The 26,584-nt window shown below is 38.4% G+C and overlaps 1 protein-coding gene across 25 annotated transcripts in view; it reads left to right on the top strand.

Annotated features, from left to right (window-relative positions):
* The window catches only part of Pam (peptidylglycine alpha-amidating monooxygenase), a 299,955-nt gene that overhangs the window by 132,761 nt on the left and 140,610 nt on the right, over positions 1–26,584 (top strand). For all 25 annotated transcript variants that reach the window (XM_029565911.1, XM_029565915.1, XM_029565909.1 and 22 more), the window contains exons 2-3: positions 5,572–5,964; positions 6,904–7,024. In XM_029565911.1, coding sequence (XP_029421771.1) covers positions 5,873–5,964; positions 6,904–7,024 — 213 coding nt within the window. In that variant the 5' untranslated portion in view covers positions 5,572–5,872. The remainder of the gene's footprint in view (positions 1–5,571; positions 5,965–6,903; positions 7,025–26,584) is intronic.

Genomic DNA, 26,584 nt, shown 5'->3' with positions numbered 1-26,584 from the left:
TTGGAGGACATTTCTGATCCAGATACACTACATGGCACTCACTATCAGCGTCTCAGTAGACTAAAAAGCCATATATGTGTGGACAGTCCAGTTTGGGATGTCAACAAAGGCCAAATGGGATGAAGAACACAAAGAGAAAGTTAAAATGCTAAGTTTTGAGCCCAGGAGGGAGACTGGGCAAAGAGCAAGGAAGTACTCCAAGAATCAGGCATATGTCAAAGGGACACAAAGGTAACTTTTTTTCGCTTTTTTCTTTTTAAAAGAGATTTTATTTTTAATCATATGTGCATCTGTATGTGGCTGTGTGTGGGTATGTGCACATGGGTGTAGGTTCCTGTGGTGGACAAAAGAGGGCATCAGATCCCCTGGAAAAGGTAGTTTTAAGAGTCCACAACTGAGACAGTTTTATCATTAAAGTAAGTGATGTAAATAAACAATGGTAGTAACTGATTAAACCCCATTGAGAAAAGCAGAGGACCGTAAGTGTATTGTGATATAATAGAGAAAGTTGAAAATTTGATGAAAAAACAAGCATCGGTAAGGTAAAAATGACCTACTCACCGACAATATTAACTGTGCACTGGAAACTCTGGTGAGAGACCACCTGAATTAAATGGTCAGCGTTTACATCATTAGTAAGGAGTCAAACTCCTGTTGCCTTCTAATAAAATGATATAGTAGTCAGCTTCTGTGAGTGGAGCTCACCTGTGTGGCCAAGAGGATATTATATTTATAGATGTATTTGACTTCTGATGCTACAGAATAAAAGACAACAAGCACTCTGGGAGGAGCCAGCTGACATTTACTGAGACCACTCAAACAGCCTCAAAAAAGGAACACATAATGAGCTCATTTTCTGCTAATATCCAGCTCTTTTGCTACCCATGTAGTATGATGTACTTTTTATTTTCTCAACTTAATTATTAAAATTACATTTATGTACTGTGTGCATGTAATTTATGCATGTGTGTAGACAAGCATGTGAACAGCTGGCTTTTTCCTTTCACCATATAGATTCAGGGTATTGAACTCAGGACATCAGGCTTGACAGCAAATGCCTTACACACTGAGCCATGTCACCTGGCCAAATGTACTTTGTTAAAAAAGGAAATCACACTACAGTATCTAGGAGTGTCGAAAGATCAGATTAATAACTTCTCCTTCAATGGTCATAGAAAAAAGGTATTTGTACTATTCTTGAAGCATTCCTCTATGTTTGCAGTTGTTAAAAATTTTAGCTATGCTTTAAAAAAGATCTCCATTTCATTATTAAAATACAGTTTCATACAGAAAAAAATCATTTTTAATACAATTGACACTAAACCTCAGTTAATTTTATGTCTTACAGGGTTTATACGGAGTACAATATTGTATAACTATTAATTCAACTATAAACCTAAAAATTTACAGCCAATTTTGAAAGAGATGTACCCTAGCTCAGAAAAATGTTATTGAATAGGTTAATGCTGTTGTAATGAAATGCTTCTTCTAATTATATGGTTATTAAATAAATAATTTTTAAAAAATTTTAGCTATGCAAACTGAAAAAAAGCATTATCATAAGATACACTCTTAGTTGTAAAAATTAAATTTTGTACTTCATATTCTGATTTTGTAAGTTTAAAAAAATATTGACCATCTGCTATTGATGTAAATGCTCTGCTATTAAAAACATAGTACTTTCTTATTTTGAACAATGCTATTAAATATCCATATTGACATTTTGTGTCCTTGTTTAGTTTCTGCCCAAGAGTAAATGCCTAGAAGTCACATTGCTATGTGAATGGATATGCTTCCTTTGACCAGTTTAGTTATAAGTTATTCAAAGAAAGCTCAAAAAATCTACTTAAAAGAAAGTGAAATTGATAATTTGGTAGTTATTCTTACTTGTTTTCTCCCACACTGGAAAGTCCTTCCTGTAAGAGTGGGAATTTTGTCTTATCACTATGCTCAACATTATGGTACTGCATGTATATTTGTAGCAATAGGAATCGCAAATATTTAGTGTATGCTTGGCACTGCCCTGCGGATATTAACTCAGCTATTCCTGGAATAACTCTTTTGAAGTAGATGATTTGATTACTACTGTTCTGCAGATGAAGGCACAAAGAGACTAGGTAGGTCTCAGTCTGACAGAGCTAGTAAGTGGTACAGGCAGGCATCAGTTTCCCTTCCGTTTTCAAGTAGCCACCATGCCATACCAGTTTTCTCACTGAGTAAATTATCCATGAAGAAATGACCAATATGTTTCTTTGAGTCTTTAGCAAATTACAGATTTCAGCATAAATTTTTATCTTTGTTAAGCAAAAAGTAGAGTAAATGATCAACCCACTTTCTAAGATCCAAATTTGTTTCATGGTCTCTTAGGTAACTACCTAATGATGCTGCTTCTAGATTAATATCCATCCAGGTATAAACTGTAAGCCATTCTTACCTGATGAATTTATGGAGATGTAAACAGAATATTATCTTTGTATTACAGATAAAATTGTAAATCTGAGCCCACAGCTTGAACCCAAGAGACAGAGCTGTATTACTGTTTTTCAAGCACAACAATATTATCTTTGTATTACAGATAAAATTGTAAATCTGAGCCCACAGCTTGAGCACAAAACATCCTCAGCCCCCACCTGGGTCCCTTTGCTCCTGCTGTTCCCTGTACCTGGCATGCTCCAAAGTCCACGGCTTCTACTGAAGGCTGCTGCCATCTTTCTATTTTTGCATGCTTTCATCTTGAAGAGTCTTCCCCTCCTCAGATTCCCTGAGACTCTTTTATGACACTTTTCTAAGAGTAGTTCCTTCTAAACACATCTTTCATTAAAGGGGCAAAGTTCTCATCTCCTTAATAAGTTATATTCTCTTTTAAGATTTGTTTACCTTACAGAACCCCAATATGTATCATGACTTTCTGTGTGATACAAAATTAAGTATTTTTTTAAATGAGTGAATACATTATCTCAGGAACATATATTTTGAATTTTAAAAACTTGAGACAAAAGTTTGAATACTATATATCCTACATTAATAAGAATTATAAAATAACAAATGAAATGGTAATTGTTAGACATGTTGATTTTCATATGATAACTTGTATTTTGTTTTTGAAAGGCATCAAGGATCATAGTTAGCTTTCATATATGAAATAAAAGGTGTTCTATTTATGATTACAAATAGTAATATTCTACCCACAACTTCAATTCTCTTTAAGTGGGTGGTTCAGGAACATCAAAGGTAATAAAATCAATCAAACAGATAAATGGAATTTTATTTCAAAGGCCAGTACTTAAGGGTGTGTTCCTGTTAACAGAATTTTAATAATAAAGTTGTTTTCAAGTATTTTGTATAATACTAACCTTCTTTGCCAACTGGAACAAGGAATGTCCCTGATTCCTGTTCTGAATGAAATTGTGTGTGTGTGTGTGTGTGTTTGTGTGTGTGTGTGTGTGTGTTTTTTAAAAGAAAACTTCAGTGCTGTTAAGTGTCATCATTGACAGGACTACACTCTGGAGCAAAGGCAGTATAACGTAGCACAGCCTTCAGCAATTTGTACCCACCAACCAGGAGTCCTTTTCTCTTACCCAGAAGGGCAGAGCTGAGGGGTTTTGTTGCCAAATGCTCAGTGAGCCAAAAGGAAAGTGCAAATGAATATTGGTCTTTTAAAATGTCATTGCTTATGTAAATTACCTGTGGTGCTTCATTTGTTCATGTTCTTGGGTTTTTACTTTTGGGGTGGGTGCTTAGCTTCACTGTGCTATGATTTCCAGAGGGTCACATATTGTAGAGAATGTCTAAATTATCTTACTGACTTGTTCATTCATTTGGTGCTAGCAATTGAACACAGAGCCTCCTGCATGCTAAGCATATGCTATACCACTAACCATACTCCCTCCAGCACCTGATTTTTGTTATTTTTACTATTATCATCTAGCCAAGTGATTTGGCATTCTCTGAACCATGTCTTAATTATAGATGAAAATAAAACATTTAGAAGTCTGTGTTGGGAAGTTATTTTCACAATATGAATGATACATTTTAAATTAATGCTTTTGGACTATCATTTTCAGATATAATAACATAATCTGCTATAAGTTAGAGCAACTAATAAGGTCAAAGCTTGATTCTTTTAGAATTTAGCCCAGTTGAGACCTCTTCGTGAAATGTCATGTTATTTCTGTGTGAATTCTACAGGAACAAAGGAAATTTTCTCCTAAGTGCTCTGAAATCCCCCTGGAATAAAGTGACAAAAATTAAACAAATTCGCAGGGAAAAAAAGGCATGGGGATCACGGTGTGGGGACAGTAAAAGGACTGTGACTATCTACTAGCGAGAAATATTCAAAAACTTGCATAGCCCGTTTTCTGTAGGAAAGTGGTGAATGCGAACATGGACGGTTACAGTTTATTAGGGACATTAGGATACAGAAAACCTTCTCTTTGGAATTTGCGTGGGCCTGGGCAACAGGCATGACTTGGTCTTGGGACTCTGTCTTGTAGGGTTACATTCCTGTTTTCAGTGCTGAAATCGATAGTGTGATTTTGGGGTGATCATGGAAGGCAGTTGTGTTCCCTTCTGCAGTTGAGGTTTTCTGTGGTAAAAGAGAGAGCCTCCACATGTCCTTGTGTGGAGCAGAGCGAGAAACAAGAGGACCTTGATCCAGAGTCTTCTTTTAAGACTGTTAATTTCCTGTAGATAAAAATGTTCAGCTCACCCAAACCTATCATATTTGGGTACCTTCCCCTGAGCTCTCACACCGCTCATTGTATTACTAGGAAGTTCTGGATTGTAGCCTGTCTAGATGTAACTCATTTGGGGTATAACTAAATTCTCTTCACCCTTTCTAAATTGTGTTTTCAGTTTCTAAACTTTGGGAAAAAGCATCCTCCGGAGGCGTGCCTTATAAGGAAGAAATCATTGTATATTAAATGCCAGATTTTTAATGGGCATTTGGAATGCACAGAAATGCACATATGATGTTGACTGTGGCGTTTCAGTTGTTTAAAAATAATTCTGAGAACTTGGGCTATGACTTCTGTGACTGTCCTTGGTAGTTCGGGGCAGGGGGTATCTTTCTCTGATCTGTAGCTGTGCGGTGCATATACATGAACCGCCTTTGTTCTCGGTCTTTTTTGTCTGATTATTGTGGTCTCTAAGTGCTTTGTCTTCTCTCTGGTTTATTCCTTGTGCTTTGGTCAGTGATTTGAGTGAATAACTGTTTACATTGAACGGAGGTATTGAGCACATTTTTGGTGAGAAGAGGAAGAAACCCGGAGAGTGGGGTGGTTACGAGGAGGAAAGAGTGGAAGAAATAGGTACAAATCTAAACAACAGTAGCATAAGAACGCCAAGCTAGCCCCAGGCGGGTGTGGGGAGGACGACAGCTCTGGGGCTTCACTCTGGGTTTGGGAAGTCGCGGGGCTTGTGGAGGGACGAGAGCTCCACAGACCAGCTTTTTCCCCAGGCTTGGGCGCGAGCTTGTGAAACTCCTCATGTATTAAAGAACCTCGGCTGGGATTTGCTGAGGGCACATGCTGTAATGTGTTAGTCATCCATTATCGGCTTCTATTTTTGCAGGTTCCGAAGGATGACTGACGCGGGTCTGCGCGATAGCCCTCACTGCTGCTGTCAGTCCGGAGCGATAAGGACCTGGCGCGTCTAGCCCCGGCTCACTAGGCGCTCTGGCGCAGCGGACTCCAGCGCCGCTTCCCACGGGCTCTGCCGGCCGCAGGCACCCACAGTGCTCGGCCGCGGGGCTCCGGGCGCAGGCAGTGGAGCGGCCGCAGCACGCGCGCCGCCCCGGGCCATGAAGTAGCGGCGGCCGCCGAGCCCAGCCCGACTGTCCGCCCCACCGCCCGTTCCTCCGGGCCCCGCGGACATGGCCGGTCGCACCCGCAGCCTGCTGCTGCTCCTGCTGGTCCTGCACAGCGGCTGCCTGGCGTTCCGAAGCCCGCTGTCTGTTTTTAAGAGGTACGTATTGGGATTGGTTTGGGTCCACCTCTAGACGGGCGGAAGGTGGTCGGGGTGGTTTCTGTGCATGCTGTGAAGAAATGTAACCACTTTTAGGAACCAGGGTCGGGGACAGGCATCTCTACAAGGCTCTGATGTTCTTTACCTGAAATATTTGGAACTTCAGCACAGTAACTTCTTGGGACCGGCCCTTAGCAGGGAAAGCCCACCCATCTTCTTCCCTCGATTTCGGAACTCCAATTCGAAGTTGGGATTTCCGACACTCCTCACCCCCTCCTGGGGAGATATTTCTGAAACTACAGTATAATTGTTTAGACTTAAATACCTTCCTATGTCGAACAGCTGTAAGAATAAAACATCAAGAATGACCGGTGGTGGGGAGAAGATCTTTGGGAGTAACAGCTCACTCGCTAGGAAACATCGGGCTGTATTCACGCACCTCATAATTACCATATGAAATATTTATGTGCCTATACATCTGTAATTCACGATGCAGTCTTTAATTTCCTCCTCATATAACTCTGCTTCCTAGCAAGTTTATGGTTAGTCTTCTCTTTCTGATTAATAATACTGGAAACTCATAAAACTGTTAACAGAATTTTCCTGGGTCACAGCTCATATCGCTGTCAGTAGAAAACCAGCATGCAGGCAATATTGATAATTTCTTCATTAACTAGAAATAAATATGCATTTGCAAGCTTTTAGTTAATAGATCTTTAAGTACACCCTGTCTTGTTATTTTGATTATGTTTTATTTACAAATTGGGTATATATTTTCAATAGACCATCGCATGCAATTCTAGGTATGCCTAAGATTATTATAGAGTCATCATATCTAAAGTTTTTATCGGGTTTCTTAATAGTCCTTAACCTTAAGGTTATAGAATTCATTTCCCCTTTCCCATTATGTTCAGGAATGTTGAAATCTTCTTCTTTAAGGTTTAAGGAAACTACCAGATCATTTTCCAATGAATGCCTTGGTACCACCAGAGCAGTAACTCCTATTGATTCATCAGATTTTGCATTGGATATTCGAATGCCAGGGGTTACACCAAAACAGGTGAGAGGAATTCCCATTTCATTATTTCCATGTTCTATATACACTCTGAAATTAAAATGACTTATTTAACAAGGAACATTTGCTTCCAGACTCTTCAGATGAATCTAGAATAATTGAGTATTACAAAGAAGGGTAAGCCTTTCAAGGCAAAACATTCAGCTAAATTTGTGAAACTTTTACCCATGTTGCTATTTGTGATTTGAAATGGCACCTTGAAAATTTACATTTCGAGATTCTCTATGAAGAAATAGCCTCTGTAATATGGCATCTAAGTATGCATTAAAATAGGGCAAAATGTCCTAATAAAAGGAAATAACACTGAACAGCTATAACTGATTACTGTATTTAAATACCTGCCACAGTTGAGACAAAAATTTGCTGCCAAGAATTTGAAAAACAAAACATTTCAGTTTAAAGAGTTGAGGAAACTATTCATACAGGTGGCAGACTATGAATTTTCTGGAGATATATTTTGAAGAAATAATAGCAGAACTCACACAAAGGTGTTTCATAGAGCATGTGGAAGAGAACTAGATTGCCGGGCGTTGTGTGCTTTAGGTACACACAAGAAGCTCAACTCACTGCTGCTGTGTGTGCCCGGCGAAAGCATGAAAAGGCCAGAATTAATTATACTCTAGCCAGGCAGCGCAGGGACTTCTGTGTGTCATTAAAAGATAGTCCTCTCCTTTTGAAGGGCTGCAGACAGGAAGAGACCTGGATGTGGTAGGGCTGCAGTGGCTGATGACTCAGTCTTGCAGATAACATGCTATTTCCTTTAGCACTGGGAAAATAAAAGTATTCTATTTATGGCAGAAAATGACTTTTGAAACTGACATCCATAATCTGTAGAAAATACACATGGACCTTTTATTTCAAAGGCAAAAAACTTACATTTATTTGAAGACTTGCATATGGTCTAATTGTCTGTAACTACTTTACCACTGTTTAAAAATGCCCTCACCCTCTCCACATCCCCAAGTGAACACGTAAATGACTGTTCTATACATTGTTATTTCTATCCTGGCCCCGAATTTTTTAATCACCTTATTTACTATTTAACCAAAGAAGTATGAGATTATGACCAAGACAGAGACACGGTCCCTCACCCATGGAATGAGCCCAGTCTCTTTACTTTTAAAATGGAGTTTCACTCTGTATAACTTTAGTTGCTTATTTCTTTTGAAATATATACACTAACTGCTCCTTTTTAAAACTTATTTTGTTTTTGTTTTTGTTTTGAGACTGTGTCTCCCTCTGTGCCTCAGACTGGTGTAGAACTCACCACATAACTCACGCTGGCCTGGAACTTGTAGCAGTCTTCCTGTCTCAGTTTCCTGAATGCAGGACTATAGGAGTGAGCAAACATACCCAACTTCACTAATAAGTCTTAAGGCACACGTTTCCCATAAGAATATAATTGATTTAATTAAATAATCAATTATTGCTATTCAATAATATCCTATTTTTTTCCTCACGATTACTTAACAATAATAATAGGCAACTCTGTTCTGACTAGTAATCTCAGAAAGTTACCAGAAGAGTTGATTATAAAAAAGGTGGGAGAGGGACTGGAGAGATAGCACAGTGGTTAAGAGTACTAGCTGCTCTTGTAGAGGACCTGGGTTTGAATCCCAGCACTCACATGGTGGCTAACCAGCATTTATAACTCTAGTTCAAGAGGATCTGACACCTTCTTCTGACCTCTGCAACCACTGCACTGCACAGGTGCACTTACATACATGCAGGCAGGCAATACAACCATATCATAAAATAAAAATAAATAAAATAATTTTTAAATGTGGGGAGGGCTTCATTTTCATAAAAGAAATGTTTATCCATTTTTATAATCTTATGATTATCAAAATAACTACATGGAAAAAGAGTGTGTTTGATTTAAATTGCTGCCTTTTATTTTGTACCATCAGCATGCTATTTTGATTCATTCAGTGGTGTGTGTCATTTACCTTTCCAGTAGAGGTTGGTTTCCTCCTTGACCCTTCTCCAAGATTATGTGGGTCCCAGGAGCTATTTTCAGAAGGGGTGTAAATGGACTAGGATTAGCAGGTGACTGTAGCTTGTTTTCCCTTCCACAACAATTGATTCATAAAATGATGTATGACCTAAACCAATCCAATTAACTTTTAGGACTTTTGCTAGAAATGCATTTGCTGTTGCATGTGAATGGTAGGCATATAGTCCTGGTGTTCTTGGTGACATCATTATTTCTGGAGCATTTGGTTATGTTAGTCTTTCTTATTTCAGCCAAGCTGCATTGGATTTTGTCTCACTTGCAACTACAGCTATCTAACTGGAGGAGTGAGTTGTTCTGCCCAACCAGCTTAGAACTGGTTGTTGAATAGTCCACCATGTTCCCTCAATGTACTTGGTTGACTGAGTTCTGAGTGCTAGCTGACCTGCAGATCATATACCTTGTAAACATTCCTGAGAAATGACAGTTGGCCCAGTGCAGATAGATGCAGGACTCCTGAACCCTCTTTCCTCCTTGGCATTTTTGGTGAGGTAGACCCACAGCTATGATAATGTAAGTACTTTTCATGGAAAAGTGCATGTAAAACTAGAGTTAAGAAGAAAGGATATAAAGGGAAGAAAGAAAAAAGAAAGAAAGAAGAATATTAAGAAGGAAGAAACTAAAGGAAAAGGGAAATGAATTGAACAAAACAAATAACAAAGTCCCAAGGAAATAAAATGATCAAGAAAAAAATAAATAAATGGGAAAAATTGTGGAATAACTAGAATATGAAGAACAATATTCTTTTAAAAAATGGAAAACAAAAGAAGAGCAAAAAATGAAAGAAACTGAGTATTCTGAGAAGTTATTTTTTGCCTATTAACAGAAGAGCATAAGAAACAAAACAATAATAATTAATGAAGAGGTCTGGATATTGAGAGGGAGTGGGGGTAATATGGGAGGAGTTGGAAGGGACAGAGGGATGAGTGGAAAAGATGGAAATACTGTGCTCTTGAAATTCTCAAAAATGTTTTAATTTTTAAAATCCAAAGAAGGAAGTAATAGAGAGAAGCCATGTTGGTTAAAGATATCTATTCTTTCAGTATATCTTTTATGAAGTAAAAATATTTTAAATTGTGGAAATAAGAAAAACCACATGAATAAATCTGATGAAAGTTTTATCCCTGAGAAATGTGACTGTTAGGTAGGCTGAGACAGGAAAGCAGGCAGAGGTGTAACAGGTGGAGAGAACCTTAGGCTTGATACACTCTATACAACTAATGCCACACATGGAATAAATACCACATTGGTGTCATGATGAAAGATACCTTGTTATACAAGGCCTCTACTACTGTCCATCCCACCATGTCATGGGAGTTCAGATTGCTCATTAAAAATTACTTTTAAAAAAGAGGGAGAAAACAGATTATTTGATTAACCTGAACTAGTTTCTTCAGGGACAGTAATCTAGATTTTATTATAATATCAATTTATTTTATTATTTATATTTATTATTGATGTGTATGTATGATGTGTTTATGTCATATGGGTGCATTTTGGAAAGTACAGAGGATTACTTTTGGGAGTTGTTTTTCTCCTTCAATAGATACTGTAGCTATAACTCATGCTTATTAAGCAAGCAACTTTTACTGCCGAGCCATCTACCAACTTACAATGTCAAAATTCTTGATGTTCTAGGTTTTAATGTTCCTCACATATTCAACACAAAACACCTCTGAAGTTTAGGTGATGTTAGAACATGTGCTTTACATCCTCAGGGTCTGGGGTTCGATCCTCAACCTCAATAAACCAGGGCAAAAACTTAACAATAGGAGAAAGGGCTTTTTGGCAAATATTTCCAAATCATGGTATCACTCTGTCAACAAAACAGTCCAGGGAAGAGTGGTTCTTTGATTTCAACAGAGATTTTTTTTTTCACTTACCAGCATAATCAAAGAAAGAAATAACTAGCCAATCTTTTCTTTTACTCATTGAAAAGGAAAATTAAATGAATCATAGAAGTTCCGTATCTTTGTGGGGAGGGGATTATCTTGTAAAAAGAGGAGGTGAAGAATGGGGGAATACAACTATTGCTAATATAATGCCAAATTCTAAAAGTCTCAGCATCAAGAATTGTTAATAGAAATATAAATGCAACAAGATAGAAACTACTAAAAATAGACCTCGCTTTGTAAACATTTATACAGTATGTCATGTTTATATCTTTATGAGAATAACAGTTTAATAAAAGAGTTGCAGCTTCCATTGCATAATCAAGTAAACTCACTCTTTTCTCTGACTTGAAAATTTTCAGATATTTTCCATTATTTATGCATTTCCTATTCATTAGTATTTTGGGGTCTATTTGTTTCTTTATTTTTAGATTTGGGAAGATTAAGGGAAGAGTAGACAACTTTAAAATACCAACTTGTAGAGAAGTACAGTAAGAACCTGGTGTCCAATGACACTTCTTTAAAGTACAGCAGAACCAGGAAGTGGTATCTTGAGGCTGCTCCTGTAGGGCTTTTCCTTTATTAGGTTCCATTTGTCACCTGGAACTCTGTGAACTATTGCTGTAACCAAACTCTCACATCAGCAAAAGATTCTCAGAGCCAGGGTTGGAGCATGAACATAAGGAAACAGAGGCTTTCAGGCCTCTGGGAACCTGCTCATATGAACTGCAGCAATGGTGACAGCATGTACAAGACCTGTGCAGACTCAGTCAAACAAAAACCCAGCATAGAACTGGGGAAATGGGCATCAGGCCCCAACCTTAATGGAGGAATAATTGGCAACTGTTCACTGCAGGGTAAGGGAGAGTAGATATTTAAAAGAATAACTCTAGATAGACTGACTAGACTCCAGTGGATGAACTCTCACTGAAGGACGCCTGGGTACAGATGCTTGACCAAGTAAGACAACATATATGACAGAATGCGTAAAATTCAGTTGGAGGCGGGGCCTATGGGGGAGATGGATGGGAGAAGTCTAAATTTGATTAAGATCTATTGTATGAAATGCATGAAACTCAATAAAAATATACATTAAAAATTTGATAAACTGCCAGTTTTATTCATAGTCATAAGAAAGTATTATCAGTTTAACGTGTTAACAATCTCATGGATATTTGGCTTTAAAATAACTAAATGAGCATAATTACAAATGTTTTTATATATGGTTAGTTTTCTAAATTTACATCAATTCCATGGGTTAGAACACAGCTGTTAGAACCAGGTAGACATCATCCCTGTCCCAACTCCAGTATCAACTCAGCCATGTTTCTTTGTTTTGTTTTTGGGTGGTTTGTTGTTGTTTGTTTGTTTTGAGATAGGGTCTTCCTGTAACACAGGTTGGCCTGGAACTCATTATGTAGCCCAGACTGGCCTCCATCTCACAGAGATTGGCCTGCCTCTGCCCCCCGCCCCTGTGCTGGGATTGTAGGTGCACACCATGACAATGTTTCCTTCTACATGTGTGATTAAGGAACTGAAACTGAGTCTGAAAATGAGCAGTTGCTAACCAGTGTCATGACTTTGTGGAGAAAGAAAGCCATCATGGTGATATTTAAAGGGGAGGAAATGGAGCCAAATGAAGAAAAATAGAAAGCACAAGCCTATGTAAGACTGGGTTAGTGAGAAGCACAGTCTTCAGTGTGCTTACTGTTACTAACAGGGAATCCAGGGAAAATAGCCACATGTTAAGAGAGGGAAGGAATTCTGAGAATAAGCACTTTTTCCCAGCTTTTAGGCATCTTCTATACTACTTGCAGGAGAAGTTATCAAAAGAAGAATCAGTAGAAGGGTCGCACATGTTAGTATGAACATATTAGATTGAATCAGCCTACATTTCCTCAGTATCTGCTGTCCTGAAGACTTTGGACATTGACTTTATGAAAGGAAAAAAAAGAGGTATTTTCTAATATAAGTTCTTTCAAACTCTAGGTTATATAGAATTCTATTTATTTGCTAATCAGTCAGCTTGGGTCCTGTGAGTTAGTGTTACTAATGGGAAAGCCAACAGTGACGGGCACTGGGTGATTAGAAAAGGCAGTCCTCAGGCCCTGACTTTGCTACCAGACATTATATTGTTATGGGAATTTTTTTTTTCATTTTTGTTTTGAAAGTTTAGGGTTGGTTCTACATGTCAAATTCACAAATTACATTTATTCGTGTTTTCAGCCCTTGCTTCATCAGAAAGCCCAAATATGTGAATTAAGTAAAATAAAAAAAATGTTAAATGGCTCTTGTAAATTACAATTTAACGTGGTATGTAGTTCATTGCTAATTGTTTAAGCTTAAATTGTGATGGTTTGTCTTTGTTTTTATGAATGCGTGTTTAATGATCACTTAGGGAAGACCTGATTCAACTGCATTTTCTTTTGTGTTATATCTTTACATTTGGGAAAATACATATGAGAACACACAGTCTGCCCCCTGTCTCATTCTTCTTTAAAAACAAGCAAAAGAGAAACCTTGAGCCAGCAAAATGACTCAGTAGGTAAAGGCACTTGCTACCAAGCCTAACAACCTTAGTTTGATCCCTGCAATCCACAAGGTGGAAGGAGAGAACTGATTCCTACAAGTTGTCTTCTAACCTCCACACGCATATTGTGGCACGTTTGAGCACATTCATATACACACATGCACATAAAAAATAAAATAAAGGTAATTGTGAAAAAGATGGGAAATTTATTTTTAATTTATTTCTATATTCTTGAGTTCACATGATGTCTTAGAGGATACCAGGGGTGCATCTGTGGGATGAGGAGCACCCTTGTGACTGTACCTTTCCTCAATAAGATTTAGGGTTCTTTTGATTACGCCCTGTTCCGATTAAGCATTTTCAAGGAGAGAGTATATTCTTGAGTGTTCACTATGGACCACTATGATTGGATACTTTACATCTACTGTCTCATTAATTAGCAAAACAGCTCTACTCAAGGTTCTAGCCTCATTTTTTGGCCTGAGAAATTGAGTCCAAGGGAGATTAAATAACCTGCCCAAATCCAAACAGCCAGTAAATAAAAGAACAAGGATTCAAATATTATTTTCCTGAACCTGAGATTCATGCTTATTTCATGATTCTGTGCTATGAATCTGTTAATGGTCTGTGTGTGGAGAAATCAGTAATTACTAATGGTACAATTTACTAGAAGACAAGACAGGTATATTCCATAGTCATGGAGAACCTGGACTCCAGGCATTAAAATAAAAATGATATATGCTAACAGAGAATATTGCTGTGTATATCTATACATGTATTTTAATTGTACATACATTGTAGAAATGTGTACAACCATTTTTTAGACAAAATGCAGCTTACCCCATCCTAAGTCCCAAATGAATAACCTTTTCTTACTGTTTTCATGCACATGAAGAAAGAAATGCTACAAATCTGGATTCCATTAAGCCACCTGATTGTTAGGATACAAGCACATTTACCTCATTTTTACACCATTTATACCATTCCTACCTAAAGATTAGCAAATTGTCTCTTAGCTTGCCGGACAGTCAACCCTTTCCCTCATGTGACATGCAGACTCTTGACAGTTGCAGTTAGAAAGCAACTGTATGGATAATACGTAAATGAATGGCTTGGCTGTTTTCCAGGACAAAACTGTATTTGCTAAAACAGGCAGCCAGGCAATAGGCTATAGTTTTTCTTTCCCTGATCGAACAACAGCATATGCCATTTAGGCTAATAAATGGATTTAACCTTTGGCATCTCTTGAACTGTGTTTTCTGACTTAGAGAACATGAGGAACAAAAATATCAATGCAAGGTTAACAGTGTATAATCCTTATTCCTTAGTTACCTATCTGGTTTTATGAGTAAATGATCATAAGCAGCGTTGTCTTATTTGAAACATGGCATTTCAGACTTCTCCATCTCAGTAAGTGGCAATTCCCATCTTAGAATTCTAGGTAAAATACACTAGGGTCTTTACTGACATGCCATTCTCTCTCATGGCTCATAAGCAATGTGCCAGTATGTCCTGTTAGTCTCGTTCCCAATACAGCAGCATCCGGACTTTTACTCAACACAGCCATTTTTCTCATTCTGGTCCAACCACCGTGTTTCGTTTCTGCAGTATTATGATAACCTCCCTAACTGGCCTGCTTTATACTTATGCATCCCTAGAGTGTGCTCCACACAGCAGCTACCAGGATGTTATTAAAACAGAAGCCAGGCCACATCACCCTTCTGCTAAAGCACTTCAAATGTTTCCAGTGCCAGTCACATTTAAAGCCAGCACTTTTAAGGTGACCTCCAAAGCCCCTCATTTTTCCTGCTACCTTATCCCACTCCAGTCTCTTAGCCCTCATATCTACATTATAAGTTATGTCAAAGATAAACAAAGCTGATGCTAGTGAAGTGGTGGGACACATTTTAAACAGCATAACTATTGCAGCAGGAAGAAGAATCCAGTGTGAAATCAACTGTGATTTATGCAACAGCAACTGGGCATTGTAAAGGGAGAATTAGGAAGCAGAGGGATGTAGTGAGCAACTGGGGACACAGTACAGTCAAAGAAGTAAGAAATTACAAAGGATTAGTCAGTATAAATGTGATTAGGCCAGCTGTGCCTGCTTGCTGGCAGTTACCAGTTATGATTCTCTCCAGCTTCAGGGACAAGGAGACAGAGGTCTTGTTTACTCAGGTGTGGCTGGGATGAATAGCAAATTTGTTTGTCCAACTTGAGTTTTCATGAGCAAACACTTTAAGGAGTGCCAGTATATCTTAGGGATGTAGGGTTGAGCTGTGAAACACTATGCCAGTGTTTATTCAAGTCTAAAGTGAAGGTTAAACCTAGCTGAGAAATAGGCTCAGAAGAGCCTGGCTTGAGTTTGGTCAAGGAGATTATCATTGTCAGTTGTGATAGGTCCAAGACTGACTGCGGTATCTTAGGTGATATACTTAAATCTTAATGTGCTACAATTTTCTCATCTGTAAAATGGTAATAATAACAGTTTCTGATAGACTTGTAGGTAAGTGCATTAGTATGTAAAAAGCTCTGTAAATTAATTCTTTGTATTCTGAAGGCCATTCATTATTATGGAAAAATTAAGACACACTGTCATGTATAATGTAAAGTCCTATACAAGGAATTCCCCAGTATGGCTGAAAATGAAGAACGGGGGTCAGAAATCTTGAATATTCAGACAGTGGTTACAGCAACTCATTAGTTAGAATGACAGTCCACATTTTCTTGAACACATTGTAGAGGCAAGTTAGAATCTACATTTCTGTGATTGCTTCTTTAGGAAAATGTCTACAGAAACAGTAAGTAAAGATTAATAGAAACAAAGTTAGCATCTCTAAAGAGGCACCTCTAGCAATAGGCCTATGAGAAGATGGAATAATCAGAACTATACCCTTTATAATGTTATCTTTTAAAAAATCTAGTAATTATTGAAAACAGTTTAGCAAGTAATCAAAGTTATATAAGTACCCAACTACCATTTTCAAATATATATAATAAAAATTTGAAGAAAAGATGATTAAAATACAGTTATGAAGGTAGATATGAGGGAGAAGGCTCCATCAGTATAGTGCTTGATACAGGCTCAGCATGAGGATCCAAGTTTGGATCAACAGCACCCACATGAAAAGCAAGGGAGATGGCTCAGTGGGTAAGATTGCATGCTACACATGCATGAGCACCTGAGTCCAGATCCTGACACCAGTGTAAAAACTGGGTGTGGATAGGCATGCACCCGTAACCCCAGAGCTGTGGGGTATGGAGATGGGAGGAAATGGGAGACTTGCTGGAGCTTGCAGATTGCCAACCCAGCTCTGGGTTCAATGAGAAACCCCGTATCTGAGGAATGAGGCAGAGAGTGATAGAACAAGTCAGATGATATGCATGTGAGCATACACCATACATGTGCATGTGTACACGCACAGGAGTAAAAACAAGGGGAGCAACCTGCAGAGCCAGGTATGACCTATGATCCCATCTTAGTAAAACTAACAGCACAAGGAAACCCTGATATACTTGTGTTTTGATTAGATTTACAGAGACACCCAAATTTTAAGACCATGTTCTCTAGGAGAGGTAACAATGGAGGAGGATGCCAGCAGATTTTATTTTGTATTTATCTAAGTTGGTTTATCACTGAAAAGATCATCTATTATTTTACAGTTGTTAAAAATAATAAAGAATTAAACATTGTCACAAAGAAAAACAATAAACTAGATCTTGTGCTTTTCTGATATAAACCCCTAATGTTTTAGAAATCTCTAGAGGGATTTTTCCATATAATGCCTCTAATTGATAAATTTTTAATTCCTATTCCTGTGCTTTGCAGCAGTGCTATTAAGAGAGTCTGATTAATTAAAGAACTTGGGAAATTGGTACATGTTTAGAAGGAAATTTGTAGGGGGTCATTTTTCTATTACAGTTGGTCTAAAGATATTTGCGGAAGGCAACCATGCATTTCTTTCCACATTAGCAAGAAAATTGATCCTCTTTGCACTTATTAGCCACCAGAAAATCCTTTTTGTTTTACTTATTTTCAGATTTATGTACTCTGAATTAATATTTCAATAACCCTATTCAAGGAAAGCCTTTGGAACCATTCTGCATCAATGTTGTGTTCATTGAGCAAAAGTGCAGAACACACTCTTTCAAAGCACAGATAGCTCTTCACAGATAATGTATTGTACTTAATCATGTATAACCAGACAAATCAGATATGTACATAGAGGACTGGCTAGGTCTCCACAGGCTGAAGTCACCCCATTCAGCAAACGTAAGAACTTTTAGAGAGCAAAGTATATAAAAACAGTGCATTTCTGTTGTGCGATGAGTGACTTACTCCTGCCTCAGCTAATCCAGTGTTATATGAAAACATTTGCCATGGCAACATTGATTTACAAAGGGCAAGTGATGTTTCTGAGAGATTGAAGTATCTCCTTTTATAGATCTCAGATGAGGACACAGTTAACACTTTAGCAACCGTATATAATAATTTCATAGATGACTAAAATTTTACTTGATTAGATTTAAATGTTACAGTTTAGAAGAACCCAGAAAAAAATAAACTCATAGCAAAAACTGACATCATATGAAATACAAACAGAAAAATACTACTTAAGTATTTCAGCCATCATTATTTATAGGAATAAACATTTCATGCATTAAGCCTACTGAATTACAATTAAATCATTTGCTTCGAACTAGACCATTTTGCTATGGAAATGCAAATTCTGTTTACCTCACTATTTCCACAATGGATGAGATCAGATATAATATTAAGCTTCCCCATTTTGCACATTAAAGTTTAATTTTATCTCCTTATGTGTTTTTCATAAATGCTCAGATATTTTACTTTTATAGCTTCATCTACTTGAGGCTGAAGTCAGTAGAGACCAGAAAGAAGATAGATGATAGCTTGAATAAATGCAGGTATTAGAGAGGTGACCATAGTGGGGTCAGGCATGTTTAGAAGGTAACAAATAATAGCTACATTGTTTTCTCTGCTATCATAACCACTCCACAATACAAAATAGAAAATTTGTCCTTAGGGGCTGGAGAAATTAAGTGGCTGCCCTAACTAACATAGACTTGAGAGCAAAGATTTATCTTTTCTCAACATGAAATTTTTGTCTCTGCCGGAAGTAAATATTGTTGTGTCTTCTACCTATCATTTATTTAATCAACACAGTATCAGGTCTGGAAGCGCACAGACAGTGGGTGTACAGAGACTTCTTCTACTCCTTCAATCAGTTATAGCAGGAGTCAGTTGAAATAATAATAAGGCATTTCACACATTTGCTGCTCACAATAGCACACAATGGCACTTTTGGTATGTGATGACCTGAAAAACTTTCTGTGATAGCCAAGGAGATTTGAAACTCTAGTGAAGCAAATAAAAGGCTGAATCTACCTCTGTTTTCATGCTTTTGAATCTGCTGCCATGTGAAAATGTCAGGTTCATTAGAGGATTGTGTTTCCCTTGTTTCTTTGCTGCCTTCTTTCTACAGTGTGTATTCTCCATGGTCCAGAACTGTCAACTGTCAAAATGTTACAAGTTCATGAATGGAAGATAGTTTGCTTACATTTAAAAAGCTAGCTGGGTGTGGTCATACAGGCATTTAATCCCAGCACTTGGGAAGCAGAGACAGGTGGATCTGTGAGGTAAAGTCCAGTCTGGTCTACATAGTGAGTTCCAGGCCAGCTGGGGGTGGGGGGCACTAAATCCTTTCTAGAATATATTTATTGTAGGTAAAATTTTAAAGAAATGGAGATTTGCCAACCTGTTTTCCACTGCCCTGCTTGCATTTGTTATGGAGAATATTAATTAAATTAAGAATGATATTGTCTCTTCACTGTGGCAGTCAGCTCAGGAACTCGTTGATTAGAAGCTTTTTCTTTTTTTTTTTTTCTTTTTTGTTTTAACTGAATTTTTGTGTATTTCATACAGAACATCCCCATCAATCTTAATCATCTTTATACACCCCATCCCCACTGGCACCCTCCCATAGCCGCCCCCCACACTGGAATTCATACATTCTGTCATTTGTGTTATGGCCTATTGTGTCAAGTTAGTGTCCCCAGACGTTCCTCACTGCAAGCTCATGTACTGAGGTCTAGTCAGCCCATCTAGAGTCCCGGCGCTTTAGGAAGATCAGCTCTTCCTCACTTAGTTGCCAAGATTTCTTCAGCTAAGATTGGGATCTGCTGTCCATTTCCCCAGTTTGCTGGGTTTTGTCTACTTGAGTTTGCATGGGACTTGTGTATGCTGACACCATTGCTGTGGTTTTTAGGTCTTAAAGCTGGTGTTGGACCATCAATTGATGCTTTCCCTCAGCACCTTCGTAGTGCTCTCCAAAGCTATGAGAGCTAGCCTTCATGGGAGGTGGCTTCCAGGTCATTTCCAGCTCCAATGCTCCAAATCCTCTGTCTGAAGTATGTTCTGTCTTCAGCAGTAAGGTCTTACCTTGAAGTTCTGTGAGGCAGTTAAGGGCTGGCAATAGTATGTTTAATTTTGGGGTTCTCTTGAACTACCCTAGCCAACAACTCAAAGGAAGGTTTCTCCTGTCTGGCACTGTTTCTTATTATATAGCCATTAGCTGTACACTTGGACTCATGTAGAGATACTGTATATGCAATTTGTCCTTAGGTTGTTGGACTAGTATAGTCCCCTCTGCTTTTTTAAAAATTAGCCAGGCATTATTTATCTCTTCTCTTCTCACCACCCCCCCACCCCCGTCTAACCCTTCCACCATGGCTTCTCCTTTAAAATGCCCCCATTTTTTCCATTTCTGCCTTGATAATGCCAGTCTCCTATGGTCCCACCTCTCTTGAGCGCCTTCTTTCCCTTAATTCCAAGTTTCCTTATATAACCCTCCCTATCCCCTCCCATTTAAATCCACCAGGGGGAAGCATTTTCTGCAGGGTAAATTGAAACCTAAAGTTCGAACAGGTATATTAGTATTCACAGTTAATTCAGTACAAGAATATAACCACTTGTATGTGGTACTGGAGATCCAACTCAGGGTCTCACATTAGAGGAGATCTCTACCACTGAGCTACACTCACAGCCCCAACAGAAATTAAAAATAATTTTGCCAGAACAAAGAAAACATTTTTTTTTCAAATTTTTTTCTTCCTCAACATCAGTCTTCCCAGCCACCTCTTAACCCCTCTCCAGGTTTTCATCAAACCATCTTGTCATCATCACTATTTGTATGCCCTTTTCAACATTTACGTGGCGGGCACTGCAATGTAGTGCTGTGTTCATATGGCTTATGAGATAGGAGGCCCTCACTTGCATGCTCTTCATGTATGAGGAAAGTTCAATGCTTTGATTTAACTGCTTCCTAATTTTTTTTTTTTTGCTTTTACATGATTTTTTCTGTTTGTCATTGGTTTATTTGAGGTTTAATTTAAAGTTTATGAATTTTAATGGTGTACTTCAATGAATGTTGTCATGTGTATGCATCTGTGTAACTGACACCATGATATGATAACGAAAGTATGACTCACCCCAGAGGCTCACTATGCCTGTGTTCTCTCCTAACTCACCTGTAACCTTGTTGCCTGCTGATCTTTCTGTCACTGTAGCTTGGCATTGCTTAGATTTAAATTACATACAAATGTATTTACAGCAATAGAAAATCTTGTCTGACTTTCTGGATGGAGCATAATACTTTTGAGATTCATCTATACCATTGTTTGTCAGTAGTTTGTACCCTTTTTATTTGAAGGAATAGTTGCAGAGGGGGCTGGATTCTAACTGCAGTTAGATTCAAGAAGCGCAGTTAGAGCTTGTGCTTCTAGCCATTAAGTTATCATGGTTTCAGGTCAAACTAATTGCCTTAATAGTCTCTGATAATGTTATTTTCCTTCTCAAAAATCGTCAGTGATTCTTCATTTTGACCAAATATAATTCCTGTAGCATTACGTGACATTAGTTTCTCTGCTGTATTGCCCCTCTGTGCCACTTTTTAAAAACTTGTCTGCTTATTCTTTCCTAAATTCCCATTTTCTGCCACACTTAGCACACTTGTTTTTAATTAAAAAAAATTTAATGTGTATGAGTGTTTGCCTGCGTGTATGTATGTGCACCATGTGCTTGCATGGTGCCCAAAGTGACCAGAAGAGGGAATCAGGTCATATCCTTTGGAACTGGAATTACAGATGATTATGAGCTACCGTGTGGTGCTGGGAACCTCACCCAGGTCCTATGCAAGAGCAGCAAGTGATCCTAAGTGCGGAGCCATCTCTCCAGCCTCACATTTATTGTTCTTCTCACTATCTTTGAACCGTTTGATAATCTTTCTGCCTCTTTATATGCCTCACATCTTCACCTATTGAAATTTCCCATTGTTAAGTTATAAATATGTGTCTCTTTTCCTCTGAACCTCCTTGAGTCCCTCAACCTGATCTGTGCACCGTTATTTGAACCATTCTTGGAGACCTAGTATGTTGTCATTCTAAGGGATTGATTTTTTTTTTTTTTTTGGTTTTTTTGAGACAGGGTCTCCCTGTATCCCCAGCTGTCCTGGAACTCACTATGTAGCCCAGGCTGGGCTTGATTTCATGTTTTAAATTTCTCAAACTAAAGGTCTCTAAAACTAGTGGCTGTATACTATTCTTCTTTGTGCAAAATATGGCAGTGTATGCTCATACTGAACAAACACAATGTCACCATCTACATTTAAAAAGAACCTAGCTCCTTGCTACAGTCCCTCAGAAGGTACCACTTCAATATTATTTTGTGCTGTGTCTTGAACATGGGATGTACTCAGTGCATAGCTACTGACTAGCAAATCCTCCTTGAATCTATACCTAACCATTTTTTCTGGTTTGTGACATTTGTAGGAAGGGAAGTTAGTTCAGGGCCCAATAAGAATTGTCTTCATAGTTAGAACTACATTCCCAGTACCTTAAAAAGTACCTGATATGTAGTAAGTATTACCAGATTTTTGTCATCCTTAGCTGAGGAACTATTGGCAGCTGACCACTGCTGGGTGCAAGAGAGAGTTGGTCTTCTTTAAGGGAGTGATGTTAGAGAGGCTTTCCAGGCTCCAGTGGGTGAACTCGCACTAAGGGACATCTGTGACACAGACTTAATTCAGTAGGCTTTAACATATATGACAGAATGTATGAGATACAGGGAGGGGTATGGGGTGTGTGGATAGAGGAGGGGGGGTCTAAATATGATTAAGATATATTGTATGAAATGCACAAAAATTCAATAAAAAGTTATGTATTGAGGGGCTGCAGAAATGGCTCAGCAGTTAAGAGCACTGGCTGCTCTTGCAGAGGACCCAGGTTTGGTTCCTAGCACCCACATGGCAATTAACAACTTTCCCTGACTCCAGTTCCAGGGGATCCAATGCCTTCTTCTGACCTCCACAGGCATTGCACAATACAGTTGCACTTGCATGCATGCAGGCAATATATTTAAATGCATAAAAAAATAAAAATAGTAAAAAATAAAATATGTTGGAAAAATTGTGTGTGTGTGTGTGTATGTGTGTATTTAATGGACTAGGGGATGACTTAGTTGATAAAAGTGTTTGACATCAGGACCTGAATTTGATCTCCAGAACCCAAATAAAACAGCTAGTTGCTGTGGTACACGCCTATCATCCCAGTTCTGGGGAGGTGAAGACAGGAAGATCTTGGGGGCCTGCTGGCTCTAGCTACATTGGTGAGCTCCTAGTTCAATGAGAGACTATCTCAAATACCGTGGAAAATGATTGAAGAAGATAGCCAATGACTTTGACTTCTAGTTTCCACAACTTGCCCACACATGTGCATGCATGTACACACAGACACACAGACACACACACAGACACACACACACACACACACACACACACACACACACACACACACAGAGATGCAGGGGTAGGGGGAGAATGGTTGTTTACTCATGTTCTTTGGTCCAGACACAGAGCATATTAACAAATGCAAATTGATTAAGCAGTTAGATCTCAAAGGAAATTATGATTTAGTGTGCATCCTGGTCACTTTGGTTAAAATGGTTGGGACTGTTTTGGAGTATTTAGTGCAGGTGTATACAGTGTTTTTATGTCTTCTTTTGAAATGTCATAAAATCTATCTCTTCTCAGTTTCATTCCCTTGAATTTACTGTATTCATTCTCTAGACTCTTGGTCCACACTTATTGGGCTGTCTTCCCCGCCCCCTTCTTTGTTTTTCTTATTTTGAGACAGAGTTATTGTTGCTCAAGCTAGTCTTCATCCAGCTCATCGGTTCAGGAGATGCTCCTAGCCTCAGCCTCCTGAGTTCTGGTTGTGCAGAACTAGTTCCACCTTCTTAGCTCCTTTCCTTCTCACTAATCTGGCTAATACCTTCTCATCATCTTCTCAGAGAGAACTATCCTCCTAACCACCTTCCACTCCCTCTAACCTGCCTCCCCTCTACCTCCAGCTGTTAAAAAGCTATCTTCTTTCACAGGATCCTGTGCTTCTTCGGGGTACTTCCACAACTTCAGGAAAAGCTTCATCAGGTCATGCCTTTCCTTCCTTGTTGGACCACTGACCACACATGCGGGCAAGAAGCACTTCTGATTCTGTTCATCATTGTGTTGCTCTTGTCCAGTGTGTAGTAGTAGTAGACTCAGTATGTATTTCTGTACTAGATAGGCACAGGGAGCAAATATAAATGAGTAAGTTCTCACTGCCGCTTGTCCTGTAAATGCCTTAACCCAGAGTGATAGCAGTGCCTCCCAGTCAGTTTCCCTCGCCAATGTTCCTTCATCGCTCCTCCAAAGTTCCATCAAAGTTGTCTTCCTACAGGACACACTCATGACTCAGGTCCCATGCCTCCCTCGTTCACCATGACTAACATCACACATAAGCATTTCTAAATTCAAGTTTAGATCAAATCAAAATTGTATCATCAAATGAGAAGACTTTTTTTCAACTCGAATCTAAATTTATCCCCATCTTTCACAGCCTTTTGTTATGCTTTTATCATTTTATCTTTTTTCGGTCTGTCTAGTCGCCTTTCTCAGAATTTTTCAAGGTGTAACCTCTGTGACTGTTAGTCCAGTTAGCAGTTCTGCATCCATATATCATGGTTTTGTTTCAGCCCAGGATGTCTTCCTCTTACTTTCTTTACCTGAATTTCCCCCTCCAGTATAGAGAATCGGTCTCTATTCAGAGCATTGCAGGTGCTGAGAGAAATCTTGGTCAGTTCCTTTTGGTTTTGAGGCTTATGTTTTATAATTTTTTTAAGCTAAGAAATGCCAGAGCAGAAATATGAGCTGGGATGCTATTTATGGGTTAGTTATTTAGTTTCATATTACTCACCATGTTCTCTGTGTGTTTGAGCATACATATACGTAACTCTGAGGAAGCAATAAAAGTAAAGCCAATTCTAAAGCATTAAATTTACTTATTAGCAATTTTCTAAGCTAGCGAATAAAAAGACTATCATCTACTGAAGTGAAATATTTATGTCCATGATGTAAAATAAAGATGATGACAAGTAAAAGCATATCTGGAAAATGGGCATTTGCAGTTTCCAAGTTATTTGGTTCATTATAACTCCATTAGCTAGCTGACGTGTATCCACTCATAGGACTTTAAAAGACAACCTTTGTATAGTTGTTTCCTCTCCTGAATCATTAATATTGTCTTTGAATGAAAATTGGAAAATTACAGTCGTATAAATTTGATTTGCTAGCCTTTTTTAAAAAGTACAAACAAAATGCTTAAAAGAAAAAAAAAAAAGGCTCATTGCCCAGGAACTATTTTTGTAGTTATAAGCCCTGAATGAAAGGTTATTTATCATGTACGTAACAGAATTCGACAAACTAATTCAACCAGCAGCTCCTCTGCGAGGTGGTCTTTGGGAACACAAAGAAGAATAAATCATGCTTCAGTCCTGAAAGCACACAGTCCAGTAGCTGCAAACAAACAAGTAGAAAGGGACTTTGTTGTCACTCCTGATGCTGGAATCAAGATGCTTATTATGTGCAAAGGAGAAATCAAAGAGCCATCCAAAGAAAATTTTATATTTGATTTTATAGTTCGTCCTAAACATGCAAATCTGTTGAGGGATTTCCTTTATGGATTGGAAGTCTAAAGACAAGAGATCACAGAACCACTTCAGGAAGATAGGGAAAAGCAGAATGACTTTACCCTGGATCACTGTCGTTAGATGTATAACTCCACCGTTAAGCATATGTACCCGATGCGTTGTTACAATTCTTTCGAAGGAAAAAGCCTCGTTTTTCAGAAGGTGCGAGTGTCTTACATTAACTTTAAACTGGACTGATTTTCCACATTTTTATGCCCCAGATCATCAGGGTTGCTGACCTAGACATGGCATTCTTTTTTTCTTGTCCTCTTATATTTTAGTGTATATTCTTTATTCATGAAGATGCAGCTGAATGCTGGGTATGGTGGTGCACACTTTTAATCCCAGCCCTCGGGAGGCAGAGGCAAGAGGATCTCTGTGAGATCGAGGCCAGCCTGGACTACATAGTCAGTTCCAGGCTTAGCTGGAGCTATGGTAGACCCTATCAAAAATAAAAAATATAAGTAAATCAATCAATCAATTAATCAATCAATAAATAAATAATAATAATAAATAAATAAAAGATGCAACTGAAAAATGCCTGCATTGAGTATATTTAGTTAACTTTGCTATTTCACTAGACAAGACGAAAAGGATTTCCAAAAGTTCTGAACATTCCAGGCCACTATACGAAAATGAGCTCAGTTTCCAAGGATTATATGCTGCTGGTTAAACTTAGAATTATGAGGATTTGATGTTGGGTTTCAAAAATGTGCTCTCATGACCTATCAGTTGTCTATGAACAAGACTTCTTTTTACCGGCAAACATTTACCTTGCTTCTGTTCCATATTGGCCTTTTTTATTGGCATTTTTTATTGAAATTTGTGATTCTCATACAATACAGTTTGATGGTATTTAGACCTACTCCCCTCTCCCCACCTCTCCCCATTACCCCCATACCTATGGAGTATGATTTGTATCCCCCAGTGCCTTTCAGTGTGGATCCATTCACTGGGCCCACAAAAAGTCCCAACCGTGTAAGATATTGTCTCTCCCCCTCTCAGCAGCCATCAATTACCAGAA

The sequence above is a fragment of the Nannospalax galili genome, unplaced genomic scaffold, assembly GCF_000622305.1.
Source record: "Nannospalax galili isolate Female #2095 unplaced genomic scaffold, S.galili_v1.0 scaffold578, whole genome shotgun sequence".
In the NCBI taxonomy this organism is placed as follows: Eukaryota; Metazoa; Chordata; class Mammalia; order Rodentia; family Spalacidae; genus Nannospalax; species Nannospalax galili.
Note: the sequence above shows the minus strand (reverse complement) of the source record. Positions and strands in the feature narration are given on the sequence as shown.